Raw genomic sequence first — 12,455 nt, 5'->3', positions numbered from 1 at the left:
TGGCATCACACGCCCTGTAACAGAAGGACCGCAACACGGTATACTTGAGTGAGGCGGTGCTGTGAACTGTAAGTAGGTAAGCAAGGTGCACTACTTCGGTATGGTAACCGTACATAGTTCAATACCAAGCAATCAGTATCCCGGTCGCCTGGAAAGCTCAAACGTTTCTGCACCCTCGGCCGTTCGTGCTATTTACTTGGGTCTGGTCTTAATTACTACCTCAAGGTACGGAGTAAGGTAGGTAAGGTAGGTGGTAATGGGTACCTCAGCTCCATAGACGAAGTGGCAGGTGAGACCAACGGCCCCGTAGCTGCAGCCCTCGGTTTTAGTCATGTCCTGCTTAAATTCATCGGTATGGCTTACCTACCCAGGTGACAGGTAGTTAGTTACCTTAAGCTACCCAAGCTAGCCTGCAGGTGCCACCACTTGCTCCCACCTCAGTACTTGCCCTGAGAGTGACAGATAACCCCTTGGTCTGGTATTCGACGACACCTACCTTACCTACTGCCCAAGGTAGTTATAGTTATCAACAGCAACTTTCCAATGTGAGCATCTCATCAATATGGCCGACGTTCTCCTCGACCTACTCGATGCTCGGCAGTCTACAAGCCTCGATGCCGACGCCAACAACCTATTCAATCCGACAACGAGGTCAACCAGGCTCGCATATCTGTCCCATCTCGCCGATCAGAGTCCGGAAGCATTGGCCTCGACTGAGCCTCAATCCCTGGCCCAGACATCACATTCACTTCTCCTCTCGCTTCAAGGCGTCTCAAAGCGCTCTCACAAGTCCATCATCGACTCGGCCTCAAATCACACTAGCCTAACCCGCGCGTTGCCCACTCTTGTCGCCGATACGGCAGACCTACGGAATGCCATTCCGAAGCTTGAAGCAGAGGCCCTGCGCTTTTCCACCACCTACAGCAAATCTCGGGACAATGAGGACCTGGCGGAGAGGAAACGCGCCTTACTGCTACTTCGCAATGTCGAACGTCTCGTCGACGTGCTAGAACTTCCAACCCTACTCTCGTCCGCCATCAACACCGTTCCTGCTAATTATGCATCCGCCCTCGATCTCAATGCCCACATTCGGAGACTTCACGGCTTGTACTCATCTTCACCGCTTGTCGATCTCGTGTCCCAACAAGCTGATGAGGCCATCGTGAAGATGACAGCCGATCTCATCGCTGCCCTCAAGTCCCCTGGACTCAAGCTGGCTGCATCATTGCGGACGATCAGCTGGCTCAGAAGGGTACTTCCGGACATGTCCTCTATGAGTTCCACGAGCCGTGGTTCTCAGGAACACACCCTCTCGCTGCTGTTTCTCTGCTGCCGCGTAGCCACCTTGGACGCTACCCTGGGGGCTTTACAACCTCTTCGTGAGCTGGCTGATGACGAGAGGCAGAGGCAACAGAGCGCCAATCACCAGGCCTGGTCGGGCGGGCAGCAGACAGAAAAGTATCTCAAACGCTATGTTGAGATCTTCCGTGAGCAAAGCTTCAGCGTTGTCTCCATGTTCAAGAGCATATTCTCTGGCACTGGACCCCAGACTGGGACTACGAGCGACGACGAGAATCTTTTTAAACCCATGCCATCAACACTATCAACATTCCCGCTTCATCTTGTGGAGATGCTCCTCGAAACCTTGAAAAAGTACCTCCCAGTTGTGAAAGACCAAGCAGCAAGGGATAGTATCCTCACGCAGGTTTTGTACTGTTCAGGGAGTTTGGGTAGGCTCGGAGGTGATTTTGGAATGCTATTGGCGACATTAGGGAACGAATACGAAGTAACAAAACAGTCTGAATGGGTCGACATAGTCAAAAGGCACCGGCTACTGTCTGGGCGCCTTGAATCGGTTATTGGTGACTTCAAGGCGACAGGGGCCAAAGAGGCATGAGTCTCCGGGGTGCTGCGAGTCGCAGTATCGCTCTCTGGGCACGTTTGGTGGAAGATGACTACAAAGGGGGCAAGATGGGAGGCAAGAAAGCGAGGCAAGGAGGGAGGCAAGATGGAAGACAAGGTCATACAGCGGCGACTCATCAGCACCTCATGAGACGGATGTTCGACGGCATGTTAGCCATCGCAAGCAATGGGCATTGTTTTTCTCGCTGCGCTCGAATAGCAATCAACCGACAGGCGAGAATGTCAAGTTCTCGAGGAGGTCATCGGGTACAACCGAAGGTTTACGTTTCTCCAACGTTGTGTAAGCAAACGTCGAAAATTGGGCAGGGAACGTCGGCCCTGCCGGAGGCTGTCTGATCGGAAAGACCCGGTCGGACCCATAGGGATTGTTATGTATATAACCGTCATTACACCGATGACGGCTCCCCGATCTTCTGCTGAGCGTTGCCCAATATGGCTAGCGGGTCAGAAGCACCGACCTGCCTCCACGACCATACCTTTACCTCAACTTGGCTACCTCATGTGCTTATGAAGATATCTATTTACCCTGCCAGCCACTCTTGAAAAGTCATCACGACTTATGATCATCTTCCCGTTCTCATTCTGCCTTCAATATCATCACAGCTCATTGAGCACTCTGTACATTTACGAGAAAATTTATTTGGTAACGCTATGGCATTTGCTTCTCAAACTCATTTTCGCACATAAAAGAAAGTCACCACCGCACCACCCGATATTGCACCGCAATCCGCCTAGTATCATCTCCTCGTCTAAAAGATACGACATCAGTTCTCTCACAAGTCTCCATGTCTCAACAGGCGACCCCAGGCCGTACAAAATCATGTAAGAAAAGGACAGAAATACTTATCCATCCGTCATTGTTGAATCATACGCGTGTTTTCTGCGCGCTACCTACCCCTTTGACACTCCTCTCGATACTCACCTTTGATCGAGTCTGCGCTGACCTATCCATCTCCTCTCACAGCTCGGCATTTTGTTGCTGGACTGGGTTCCGGTATTGCATCGGCGGTGCTACTGCAACCGCTTGACCTACTCAAGACCCGTGTTCAACAATCTGGCCACCGGTCACTGAGGTCGTATCTCAGGGAGGTTGCCGCTGCCCCAAATAAGATCCAGACGCTCTGGCGCGGCACAATCCCATCAGCCCTTAGAACCGGCTTCGGTTCGGCCCTCTACTTCACATCTCTCAACTCCATCCGCCAGCATGTGGCCCAGTCGCGCTTACTGGGCCAAGCCGCCGGCAACAGAGCAGCACACTCGTCCTCACTACCGACGCTAACCCCATCGGCGAACCTGGTCGCCGGCGCCGTCGCCAGAACGTTTGCCGGCTTTGTACTCATGCCCTTGACCGTCATCAAGGTTCGCTATGAATCCAATTTGTATTCCTACAAATCCTTGCTCGGCGCTTCTTCCGACATTTACAGAACGCATGGTCCACGAGGCTTCTTTGCTGGCTTCGGTGCCACCGCCGTCCGTGATGCACCGTATGCAGGCATGTATGTATTATTCTACGAGCTGCTCAAGAAGCAGCTCAGCAGTCTGTCTACTCCAAAGGACGGACACAACTCAAATCGCCCCTTCGCCATTACAACATCGCATGCAACGCTCGTCAATTTCAGCTCTGCCGTCATGGCTGGTGGAGCGTGCTCCATTGTCTCGAATCCTTTCGATGCTATCAAAACCAGGATTCAACTGCAGCCGGCCGTGTACAGGAACATGTACCAGGCTTGCCGCAAGATGATTTCGGAAGAGGGCACACGGTCACTTATGGATGGGGTTGCACTCCGCATGAGCAGAAAAGCAATGAGTTCAGCTTTGGCCTGGACTGTGTACGAAGAGCTGATGAGGAGAGCTGAGCGTACTTGGTCCTCAAACTTGACAACAACAACAACAACGACGGCGGAGCCATAGCGATTACGCACTCCAACACATATTCCCGGGCACCTTGTATCACTGAAAGAAGCCCAACGTTCTGCAAAGAAGACTTGTACTAGTAGCTGATGGTATATATCCCCCCCAAAAACAAATCATATAAGCAGCCATGTCTGGGTGTCGTTCATCTCGGGTATGTGAGGTACCTTGTGTGACCACCCCACCCCTTGGATTGGTGTGGACATAAAATCTTGTCCCAGATAGAAACACCATCGTCGCGTTCGATGGCAGATGAATGCTGTCGTCCTCGGTCCCGACGCCGACCCGAAATTCGCCTTCTTCGATCAAGCGGGTTTCGCTCCTGCAAGATACATGAGGAGTGCGGGCGACTTGCTTCTCTTCCGGTCACTCTTCTTCCTGACCCACTCGAACTCTGGTTCGAGGCGGTGGGGCTTTTTGTCTTCGATCTCGAGTACGAGCTTGGATGAACGCTTCTCGCGAACCGACCTGGTGTGTCTCCAAAGGGTGTCTTGCTCCCACTCCGGGACCCATCGTCTGATGAGCACGTAGTCGGGGTCCTGAGATAAGTCAGTAGATGTAATAGGGGATAGTCGCGTTCTGATTCTGCTTACAACATCCATTTCCCATTCGACCTGGTATGTTCTCAGGGTTTCGATCGATAGATGCTTCCGTGCCATTCGCGTGTAGGTTGGGCGATTCCCGGGAACGAGCGCGTGATCATGTTGGACCGGCCTTTGCATCGGTGGCTCTGGAATCTTCTCCTTCTTGAGGATGGCGGCGATGGCCTTGTCGTCGAGACCTGATTTACGTAGGTCCTCCTGAAGGCGTCTCTGGTACTCCTTATCACGCTCCTCCTTCTCCTTCTTTTCCTTGGCCAGCTTGTCCAGCTCCTTTTGACGTTCTTCCTTGAGCCTCTGCTGGAACTCCTTCTCACGCTGCTCCTTCTCCCTCTTCTCTTGCGCAATGCGGTCTGCCTCCTTTCTCTTGTAACGTTCCACAGCATCGGCAGCCTCCTTTTCTCGCTTCTTGGTAAAGTCTGACTTGCGCATGTCCTCTTGGTACTTTTCCAACTCGATCTTGGTTTTGAAGCGCTGTTCTTCGGCAGCGCGAGCCTCACGAGTTCGGATATCTTCGAGATCGCGCTTGGCGCGCTGGAGTTCGGCTTCCTCCCGGAACTCTTTTTGGACCCGGCGTTCTTCTTTCTCGCGAGCCTGACAGATTCGGAGTTCTGCCAGCTCCTGTCGAGCCCGTTCTGCCTCATAATCCTCCCGGGTCATGTAAGAGGACGAAGGTGACCGAGAATGAGACGAGTGGCCACGGGAGTGAGACCGGTGACGATTGCGGTAGACCTGCATATGGCGGTCGTCCTCATCATCGGACGAGTGTTCGTTGTAGATACGGTTATTGATGATCACAGGAGCCGGGGCCGGAGCCGGGATCGGAGCCGGAGCGGGGCCACCCGGTGGAGTAGAATGGCGCTCACGGGAACGCTCTCTTGATCGGGTGCGGGTGGTGATGACTGTGCGCTCCGGGGCCAAGAAGCTAGGCTGTTGGCCTGCTGACGGGTAGTAGTTCCTGGCAGCGGGTCTTGGTCTCGCCTCGACATAGTGAACCTGTGAAGGCGACGGTGCTCGTCGCCTCGAGACTCGTATATCAAGGTCGTCCGAGTCGGAGTAGTAACTGTTACTCATCGTGCCTATAGTGCCGAATGCCTTGATAATCGTTGAAGTAAGAGTGGTGTGGACAGGAGCGGGGAGTGAAATTCAAGGGCTCAACCACTTAATACCTCTATGAGTCTACAATATGAGGTAGGAATAGGGAGTGCTATGAGAGAGAACACAACAATGGCGAGGAATAGGAAGGGGGGGGGGCCAACTGGTTTAAGAGAAGTTGGTGGCGGAAGAGTAAGACTCGATGGTCATTTATGCTTTTTCTGGCTTAGGGTATTAAGGTAAGAGCTGAGGGGGCGACGACGACGAGATGCGTGACATGAGGTGGTGGCCGTCGGTCAGTCGGCTTACTTTGCATGGTAGAAAGGGGAGCCAGTGGTTGGATTGGCCATAGTGCGAGGATCGAGCGAAGTGGAGGGGATGGATGGCCCACCTTGTAGATGAGGGAACCTAAGCGACCAGGTTAAGAGAGGGGTTTATCATGTATGTACAGGATGGCAGGGCCTGGGGTCCCAAGTTCCAACACCGCCCGAGGAGGGAACCTAAGGTAAGGTAAAGTAGGGTAGGTACCTACCAACCTTGTCTCATGAAATTGATGTGAATAGAAAGGCTGTGATGTGGGAGCGGCGTCGAGGGGGATCGCTAACGTAGGTAGTTTAAGACGGGGAGAAAAACGGTCTGGATAGGTGGGCGCCAACGCCACAGGGTCGTGACAATATCGCCAGCTCTCTGCTTTAACCTGCCTAGTCTCTGTGTCCACATGAGCCCAGACTCGATGGACTGCTTTGTCTCGGCTCCTATACCGCCGCCATAATTACTACCACCTTAGTCAATGAGTATCAGGGGTGCAAGCATAGCAACGCGGAGCATGGTATCTTGGAAGAGGACGCAGAACCAGAAACACTCACCTCAAGATGCTTTACCTGCCGGAGGTGTATGGAACACATGGGAGGTAAGATGGCATCAGCATACCTAGGCACCTACATACCTTAGGAACACTGTTGTGACGCCTGCCTCTTCCATCTATCGGTGTATCGGGAGGGAATGGCGGGGCAGTCAGCATCGGCAAAGCACGGGGCAGGCCGTTCATTCGTCGGTTCATCCGCACAATGACTGCCATCTCAGGTGTGTACGGATACGGATACCTAGTTTTGAATAGGTACTGGGTGTCACTGCCTCCTTAGTCCTTCGCAGTTCGATGCAGTGTGGCAGGTGGCAGGGTAGCAGGGGAGGTACGCAGATATCCTCTCATTCGAGGCCTGACATGGCTTAGCTTGATGTCGTAGGGCTGCGCGATTGCTGACAGAGTGGGGTCATCCAGTCTGTACGGAGCACGTACGGAGTATCCATAGGTACGGATACACAGTTGGGCTTTAAAACCTTGCTGCGTAAACACCTTCGTCTCATATCTTAAGGTGTTTCTTGATACGAATGGGAGTGAGATGGGTGATTCTATTAGGCATTGTATCGTTTGCCTTGCCAGATATCCATAAGACACCATGAGATGGGTAATCAGATGCATCTACCTACATTGTGGATGGCACTGCAAACCCGATGTGGGGCCCAGAGCCTCCAACCCCCCGGACCCCGGCACCCCGGCCACCCCGGCCACCCCCTCACTGGACTCCTCGAGCGACAAGCGGCGACCAGGAGCCCTCATGTCTCCAGCAAACCATCACCCACCTTATCAGGCAGCCGTTTTCTGGCCCTGGTGCAGTGAAACATTTCACTCAGGCCATCGATCCCTTGCCCCGGTCATCTGCGGATAAACGAACGTGGACCAACACGGCAAAAGCGCTCTTTTCACGGCTGCCTGCGTACCCAGGTAATTATAGCAGGCCGAATCAGCTCGTGTATCCTCAAGTACCAACGGGTCAGGTCCAGGCCACCACAGCTGAACCTCAGCCGCCGGGTCTTAGACATACACAGTACCACAAGAGGGCTGACCGTCGGTAATTTGGAAAACAAAGAGTGGATGGTACTACCTACTGTAGGCGGGCAGTGTACCTTCTGCGCCGACGACAGTCGTGACGGGAGTCCATGTCCACTTGTCTACAAACGCTCTAGTCACCCCGGCGGCAAACTTGCACCCGTCGCGTGATCTGCTGGACATCTATGATGTTGCCACACTTGACAACATTGTATGTAGACTCTTCTGCATGCCCAAAGCCATTGAATTTCATCGCCAATGAACGAAAGCCAGCGGACAGAGAATATGGACGTCGTACCACGCTCGAGCGTACCTAAGACTGCGGCGGTTGTCAAGATGTCCCACCAGAGTCTGGGGCCATCTCAGTCTTAGGTATGCTCCCGCCTGAGGAAGCCCCATTCGCCCCAGACGAACATGCACCCGAGACCGTTGACATGGATCTTTGCCGACGTGAGAGAGGCGCGGCGCCTAAATCGTTAGCGCACGTCGTAGAGACAGCACGAATGCTTGCTCCTCTTCATCCAACCGTAGACAATAATAAACTTCAGGCTTCGGGCACTGCAGATTCGGCCCCCAACTTGCACGTCTTGCCAGCAGGTACGAGTGCCTGGCCTCGATCTTCAGTCACCCATCAGAGTCATCACTCATGTGAGACGTCTTTCTATGTTGACACGCATAATTTCAGCTTTGGACCGCAAACAGTGCTCTGGTTCGTCCATGACAGCACCATTAATTGCGCCCCTACGTCTCAAGCCAGTTTCAACCAGACTCGAGTCGATGCCCGAGGAAGTTCCCAGACGAGGCTGGCATCAAGTGACCACTACCACGTACAAGCAGTTCATTTTTTCGCGCCGCATTGCCAGCGGTCCCTTGGAGAAAGACGTCTTCAGATGCTGTGCTACTCGTACTCGGAGCCGAAGAAGCACGTGTCAACTCGGGTGCCCTTGGCGTCCCATCCCGATGCTCGACGCTGATTGCATGGAGACACACTTCACCTCCATATCCTCCTTCCGTTATCCATGATGGAAGAAGCTCCTGGTCCCATGATTTAGCTCCCCTCCCTCTTTCCTCTTACAGCATCTGCCATCATGACTGTGCCTTGAGCATCTGGTCAATGTGCTGCCGGCTATTCTTGTATGTTGTCTCCAAGTAGTGCAGCTTCTGGCTCAGCTTTTCAACCTCGCCTTCCCTATCCTTGATTTGGCCCTCCAGTTTCTGTGTAAGCTGCGGAGTGGGCAACGCGACGAACCTTTCCCGCCCCCGAGGCTCGGCGTCAGCAATGTCATCCATGGATGCTAGTCCTATTACTGCCGGCTGCAGCACGCATAACGAGGACATGGGTCAGCAGAGGGTTTACGTACATCTTGCCGACACCTTCGTAGACGTTCAGGTTTGAGGGCAAGGTGGAAACCTCATCCAGCGTCAGACGGACCATGCGCATTTCACGTTGCTTTGCTGTCATTTGTGTGCGCGCCTGGCCAATCTGCTGTTGGGCCACAATGGCTTGGCTTTCGATTTCTCGAATCAGCTAGGAGAGAACATGTGTGAGTAGGTTATAGCTGAAGCACAAAAAGGGGCCAAAAGAACGGAATGCCACCGCTGTTGTTCTCTCACCTTTTCAAGCGCTTGGTTCGGGATAGACATGTTGACTTGATGTGGTGATGAGACGGTTTCTGGGAAGCCGCGTTGGATCGGTGCCTCTACCAAGTCACTCTTGCTAGCTCAGATGGTGAAGCTGCCGCGGAGGGAGCCGAGATTCGCAATAAATTCAGTGTCGTTGACAATGATATTGTGGGCAGGCTGAGGTGTGAGATCGCAACTTGTGAGAAGGGGGGCTTTCGTTTGACAGAAGCTCACAGCAAGGTGGGGGCGCACTTATCAAAGCTGGAGGGGACGCCTTAAGGTAAGGTAAGTAGGTAGTGGGTGTGGTGTGGCACTGGTTCAGATAAGCGGTGTTATCGCATATATATGTGCTCCATATCTGTACCTGAGATACCTATCCACAAACAATGGCGTTTATAGGGATATGCGGAAAGTAAACATGTCTTGAACGAATTATGCATATATCGCTGCTTCGTCTTCTGATACTCGATAGTGAATTCTTCCTTTTACCTTTACAGAAGTTCCCGTCCAATCTAGATATTGTGCTTGGCTTAATTCGATTACAATTGATGGGGTATATGTAGTATACGTAGGTTGCGGACATACAATATCCTGTCACCTGCGCCTAGCAGTGCTTGCTGCCGGATAGTTCTATCTGCTCGTGGTTCTATAGAAGGCCTTGGAAGATGTTTGTGTCTCTTTCGCCTTGGGAATACACAGCTTCCGTCCCCAAGTCCTCGACCGGTGTACCTGTGCAACATCACCCTGAACGGCTACTGAATGCCTGTCCATCATTGAGATCCATATTCCTCAGTCCGCCTTCTTCGCTTTGACCACTAACGGTATCGACGAAAGCGACCTTGGCCAGACGAGTCTGTATTCATCTTCGCGGCCCTCGAGACATCTACGTAGCCATATTCCCCAGGTGATGTAGTAGTAGGCTGTAACTTGTTAGCGCACGTCGAAGATGAGAGTACCGCCTGTTCTCTGTCCCATACCTCCTGTGCATCACGTTAGCAACGGCCTTGATAGAAAAGGCAGTACCGCTTGGGAAAATACGTACCAACACCTGTCATCAAGTGCCACCAAGCATGACCCTCAAGCAAGGCGCCCCAGGGCAGGCCAAGCTGTCGTCGCCATTGCCTTATCTGGCTACAGAAAGCATTGTCAATATTCCAAATGAGAAAACCCATGAGGAAGACACCGAGTCCTGATCATTCCTGTCAGCAAAGCAGAACAACACATCTAGCTTGGTGGTATTCCAAGAGACCTGTTCCAACCATGATCCACATGGTATTGAGAATGAGATTGGCCTTGTCCTTGTTTCTTCGTGACAGGACTGGCCGTAGTTGCGTCTCCATGACATACAAGCTGCGTAAAACAACCTGCGCAGCGTCAGTCAGCTTTCCGATGAGGTACTTGAGCGCTGACTGAGTTCAGCATATTACCGTTGCCGTTAACGCCGCATAGCAGGCCTGGTGAAAAGCCGGATCTTTAGTGATGTGGTAGTATGACTATTGTGCTATGGTCAGAACTCTGGGCTCTCACAGTTACCATGCTTTGCATGGTTACTGGGTTAGAAACCACGCACCGTAATAAAGCCAGCTAAGATAACGAGACCACTCCCTAAAAGGACTGAAAATTTGCTAGACTTCGAGAATGAAAACGTTGCAAAGACCATGAGACACGTGGTGTATATCATAGACAGCTCGTCGATGAGCTGCATGGGGTCTAGGCAGGTGGCTTTGTCAGTTCAGTACTCCAAGTGTAGGTAGCAAAAGATATACTGAGCTCAGAGCGAGAAGCGAGGACGAACATTTCAAGGATGTATGGAAGGCCGTGGAGCCTAGTCCAACGATAACGTATCCGAGATATGCTATGAGGAATATGCGTGGGTGACCCTGAGATACACAATTATAGACGCCCTTAAAGCCAAGCCATAGGAATAGGAGATTCGTCAATGTCTTTCAGGTGACCGAATTAGTATAGATAGGAGCTGACTGGAGCAGGGGAAGTTGGTGATCACTTACATTGCAGACTTCGGCACAGTAATAAGAGACTACATAGTCCTGCGTCAACAATGGTAAGCAGAGGTCAGCAATAGCAAGGATGTTGAGAAGTTCTCATATCAGTGGGGGATGTGTTTCTCACCTCTTCGCAAAAATTCAGAGTCGAAGTCTTTTCTCCCCAGTAGCCGTCTGGGGAATCATCATTGTACGCCACGCGCAGGGCCTGGAACAATGGAGATGAAGCCATTGGTGGCGGACAGTCTTGACCAGGCAAAACCGGGCCAGCAAGCCAAGAAGCAGCGCAATAGAAATTGCGGTTTCCTCAGCTTCAATGGGCTCTGGCTCGACGCAGGGTAAGTTGCTGCTCTGTCGCGAGAGAGAGAGAGAGAGAGAGAGAGAGAGAGAGAGATAGACAAGGGGGGACAGCGGTGTTTTGCCACGGCTGCAGAGAATGCCGCTGAAAGACTCCGAATGTCCCAAAAGGTCTTTTAAACTTTCCGTCTACGTGTTCCGAGCGGCGCCGGAGACGCAAAGGTATGGGAATAGAATAGCAAGGCGCACGCCCGATAGACACAGAGAATGAGAGAGAGAAAAAGAGGAGGGGGGGAGTCGTACTAGACTCGTAAGAAGTGCCGGGTCGCTCGGAGGATAGTTGAATCAGTATCTTGCGACAGGCTGGGTCAGATTCGGCCGGTTGACTTCCAGTTGCACTGTATGGCGAGCAATAGACAGCCACAAGCACATTGGTTGGTATTCTAAGAAATTAGAGGTATTGCAGGTTGCAAGTTGAGAAGGGTTGTCTTGGACTAGTCTGTGGCCCTGCCTGTTGTCCGATGTTTGGCTGTCTTCGGTATGAGAGCACAACTGGCCTGGCCTGGCATACAAGTTTGCGGAAGAGGGAAGAAGACACACTACGATCCACATAAGTGACTACGGACTAATACCTTGTGGTTAAGAACAAATTTACAGAAACCGACGAGGAGGATGGCAACGACAATGCGTAGCACCTCGTTGGTTCCACGTTGCAGACACGACTCGGTTCAGCTCCGGTGGACGTTCCGAGGCCCCAGTGGAGGATGACGTACCTTTTGCAGCTCGCTCCTGACGGCGTGCGGTGGTTGCGCTTATGCACGTATTCGGGTGGGTGGTTTGAAAGCTCCTCTAAGGTCATGTTTCTGCTTATTTTCATGTCTACTGGGAGAAGGTACCTCAACATGTACGGAGAATTTAATAATTGAAAATTGTGTTGTTAGCATCTAGAACGCATCAGCCATATTTGAGCAAAGCATTGCTATTGCGATCCAGATGATTGAAAGAGTCTCAAGTTCGCATCAATTCACTATTTGCGGCAATCTTCATGTAAAAGGTATCTCTCCATAAAGCGAGCGCCTTTTACCTTACCTTGCAAGCCGCAAGAAGTAGGTACCT

At 52.1% G+C, this 12,455-nt stretch overlaps 8 protein-coding genes across 8 annotated transcripts; 4 read left to right on the top strand and 4 right to left on the bottom strand.

Annotated features, from left to right (window-relative positions):
* Positions 1-562: 562 nt before the first annotated feature.
* On the top strand, positions 563-1,815 carry BDP81DRAFT_424326 (Dor1-like family protein; the record flags this gene model as incomplete). The annotated part of the gene is made up of 1 exon (XM_060590128.1): positions 563-1,815. A coding segment is annotated over one exon (1,253 nt), but the record flags the coding sequence as incomplete, so codon positions are not given.
* Positions 1,816-2,708: 893 nt separating this feature from the next.
* BDP81DRAFT_448245 (mitochondrial carrier domain-containing protein) lies at positions 2,709-3,834 on the top strand (the record flags this gene model as incomplete). Its single annotated transcript, XM_060592267.1, has 2 exons — positions 2,709-2,745; positions 2,888-3,834. The coding sequence occupies 2 exons, from the start codon at positions 2,709-2,711 to the stop codon at positions 3,832-3,834; spliced, it is 984 nt and encodes a 327-aa protein (XP_060446758.1).
* Positions 3,835-3,987: 153 nt separating this feature from the next.
* Positions 3,988-5,728, bottom strand: BDP81DRAFT_202733 (uncharacterized protein). Its single transcript, XM_060582562.1, has one exon. The coding sequence runs from the start codon at positions 5,505-5,507 to the stop codon at positions 4,140-4,142; it is 1,368 nt and encodes a 455-aa protein (XP_060446757.1). The 5' UTR covers positions 5,508-5,728; the 3' UTR covers positions 3,988-4,139.
* A 239-nt stretch (positions 5,729-5,967) lies between these two features.
* Positions 5,968-7,678, top strand: BDP81DRAFT_516011 (uncharacterized protein; the record flags this gene model as incomplete). Its single annotated transcript, XM_060595864.1, has 6 exons — positions 5,968-6,033; positions 6,092-6,133; positions 6,234-6,438; positions 6,671-6,718; positions 7,003-7,438; positions 7,489-7,678. 6 exons carry the CDS (start codon positions 5,968-5,970, stop codon positions 7,676-7,678), a joined length of 987 nt encoding a protein of 328 aa, XP_060446756.1.
* On the top strand, positions 7,588-8,446 carry BDP81DRAFT_202720 (uncharacterized protein). Its single transcript, XM_060582561.1, has 2 exons — positions 7,588-7,627; positions 7,686-8,446. The coding sequence occupies exon 2, from the start codon at positions 7,791-7,793 to the stop codon at positions 8,388-8,390; it is 600 nt and encodes a 199-aa protein (XP_060446755.1). The 5' UTR covers positions 7,588-7,627; positions 7,686-7,790; the 3' UTR covers positions 8,391-8,446.
* On the bottom strand, positions 8,447-9,215 carry BDP81DRAFT_202700 (prefoldin subunit). The gene is made up of 3 exons (XM_060582560.1): positions 9,031-9,215; positions 8,778-8,944; positions 8,447-8,665 (listed from the first exon to the last, which is right to left on the bottom strand). Exons 1-3 carry the CDS (start codon positions 9,058-9,060, stop codon positions 8,503-8,505), a joined length of 360 nt encoding a protein of 119 aa, XP_060446754.1. The 5' UTR covers positions 9,061-9,215; the 3' UTR covers positions 8,447-8,502.
* A 532-nt stretch (positions 9,216-9,747) lies between these two features.
* On the bottom strand, positions 9,748-11,479 carry BDP81DRAFT_202669 (alkaline phytoceramidase). Its single transcript, XM_060582559.1, has 9 exons — positions 11,170-11,479; positions 11,049-11,087; positions 10,835-10,982; positions 10,610-10,749; positions 10,467-10,532; positions 10,289-10,403; positions 10,082-10,228; positions 10,017-10,019; positions 9,748-9,959 (listed from the first exon to the last, which is right to left on the bottom strand). The coding sequence occupies exons 1-9, from the start codon at positions 11,272-11,274 to the stop codon at positions 9,829-9,831; spliced, it is 894 nt and encodes a 297-aa protein (XP_060446753.1). The 5' UTR covers positions 11,275-11,479; the 3' UTR covers positions 9,748-9,828.
* On the bottom strand, positions 11,349-11,966 carry BDP81DRAFT_424312 (uncharacterized protein). The gene is made up of 2 exons (XM_060590127.1): positions 11,643-11,966; positions 11,349-11,365 (listed from the first exon to the last, which is right to left on the bottom strand). The coding sequence occupies exon 1, from the start codon at positions 11,949-11,951 to the stop codon at positions 11,685-11,687; it is 267 nt and encodes an 88-aa protein (XP_060446752.1). The 5' UTR covers positions 11,952-11,966; the 3' UTR covers positions 11,349-11,365; positions 11,643-11,684.
* Between the last annotated feature and the right edge of the window lie 489 nt (positions 11,967-12,455).

The sequence above is a fragment of the Colletotrichum phormii genome (genome assembly GCF_030913505.1).
Source record: "Colletotrichum phormii strain CBS 102054 chromosome Unknown BDP81scaffold_7, whole genome shotgun sequence".
Taxonomy (NCBI): domain Eukaryota; kingdom Fungi; phylum Ascomycota; class Sordariomycetes; order Glomerellales; family Glomerellaceae; genus Colletotrichum; species Colletotrichum phormii.
This window is presented reverse-complemented; position numbering and strand designations above follow the sequence as displayed.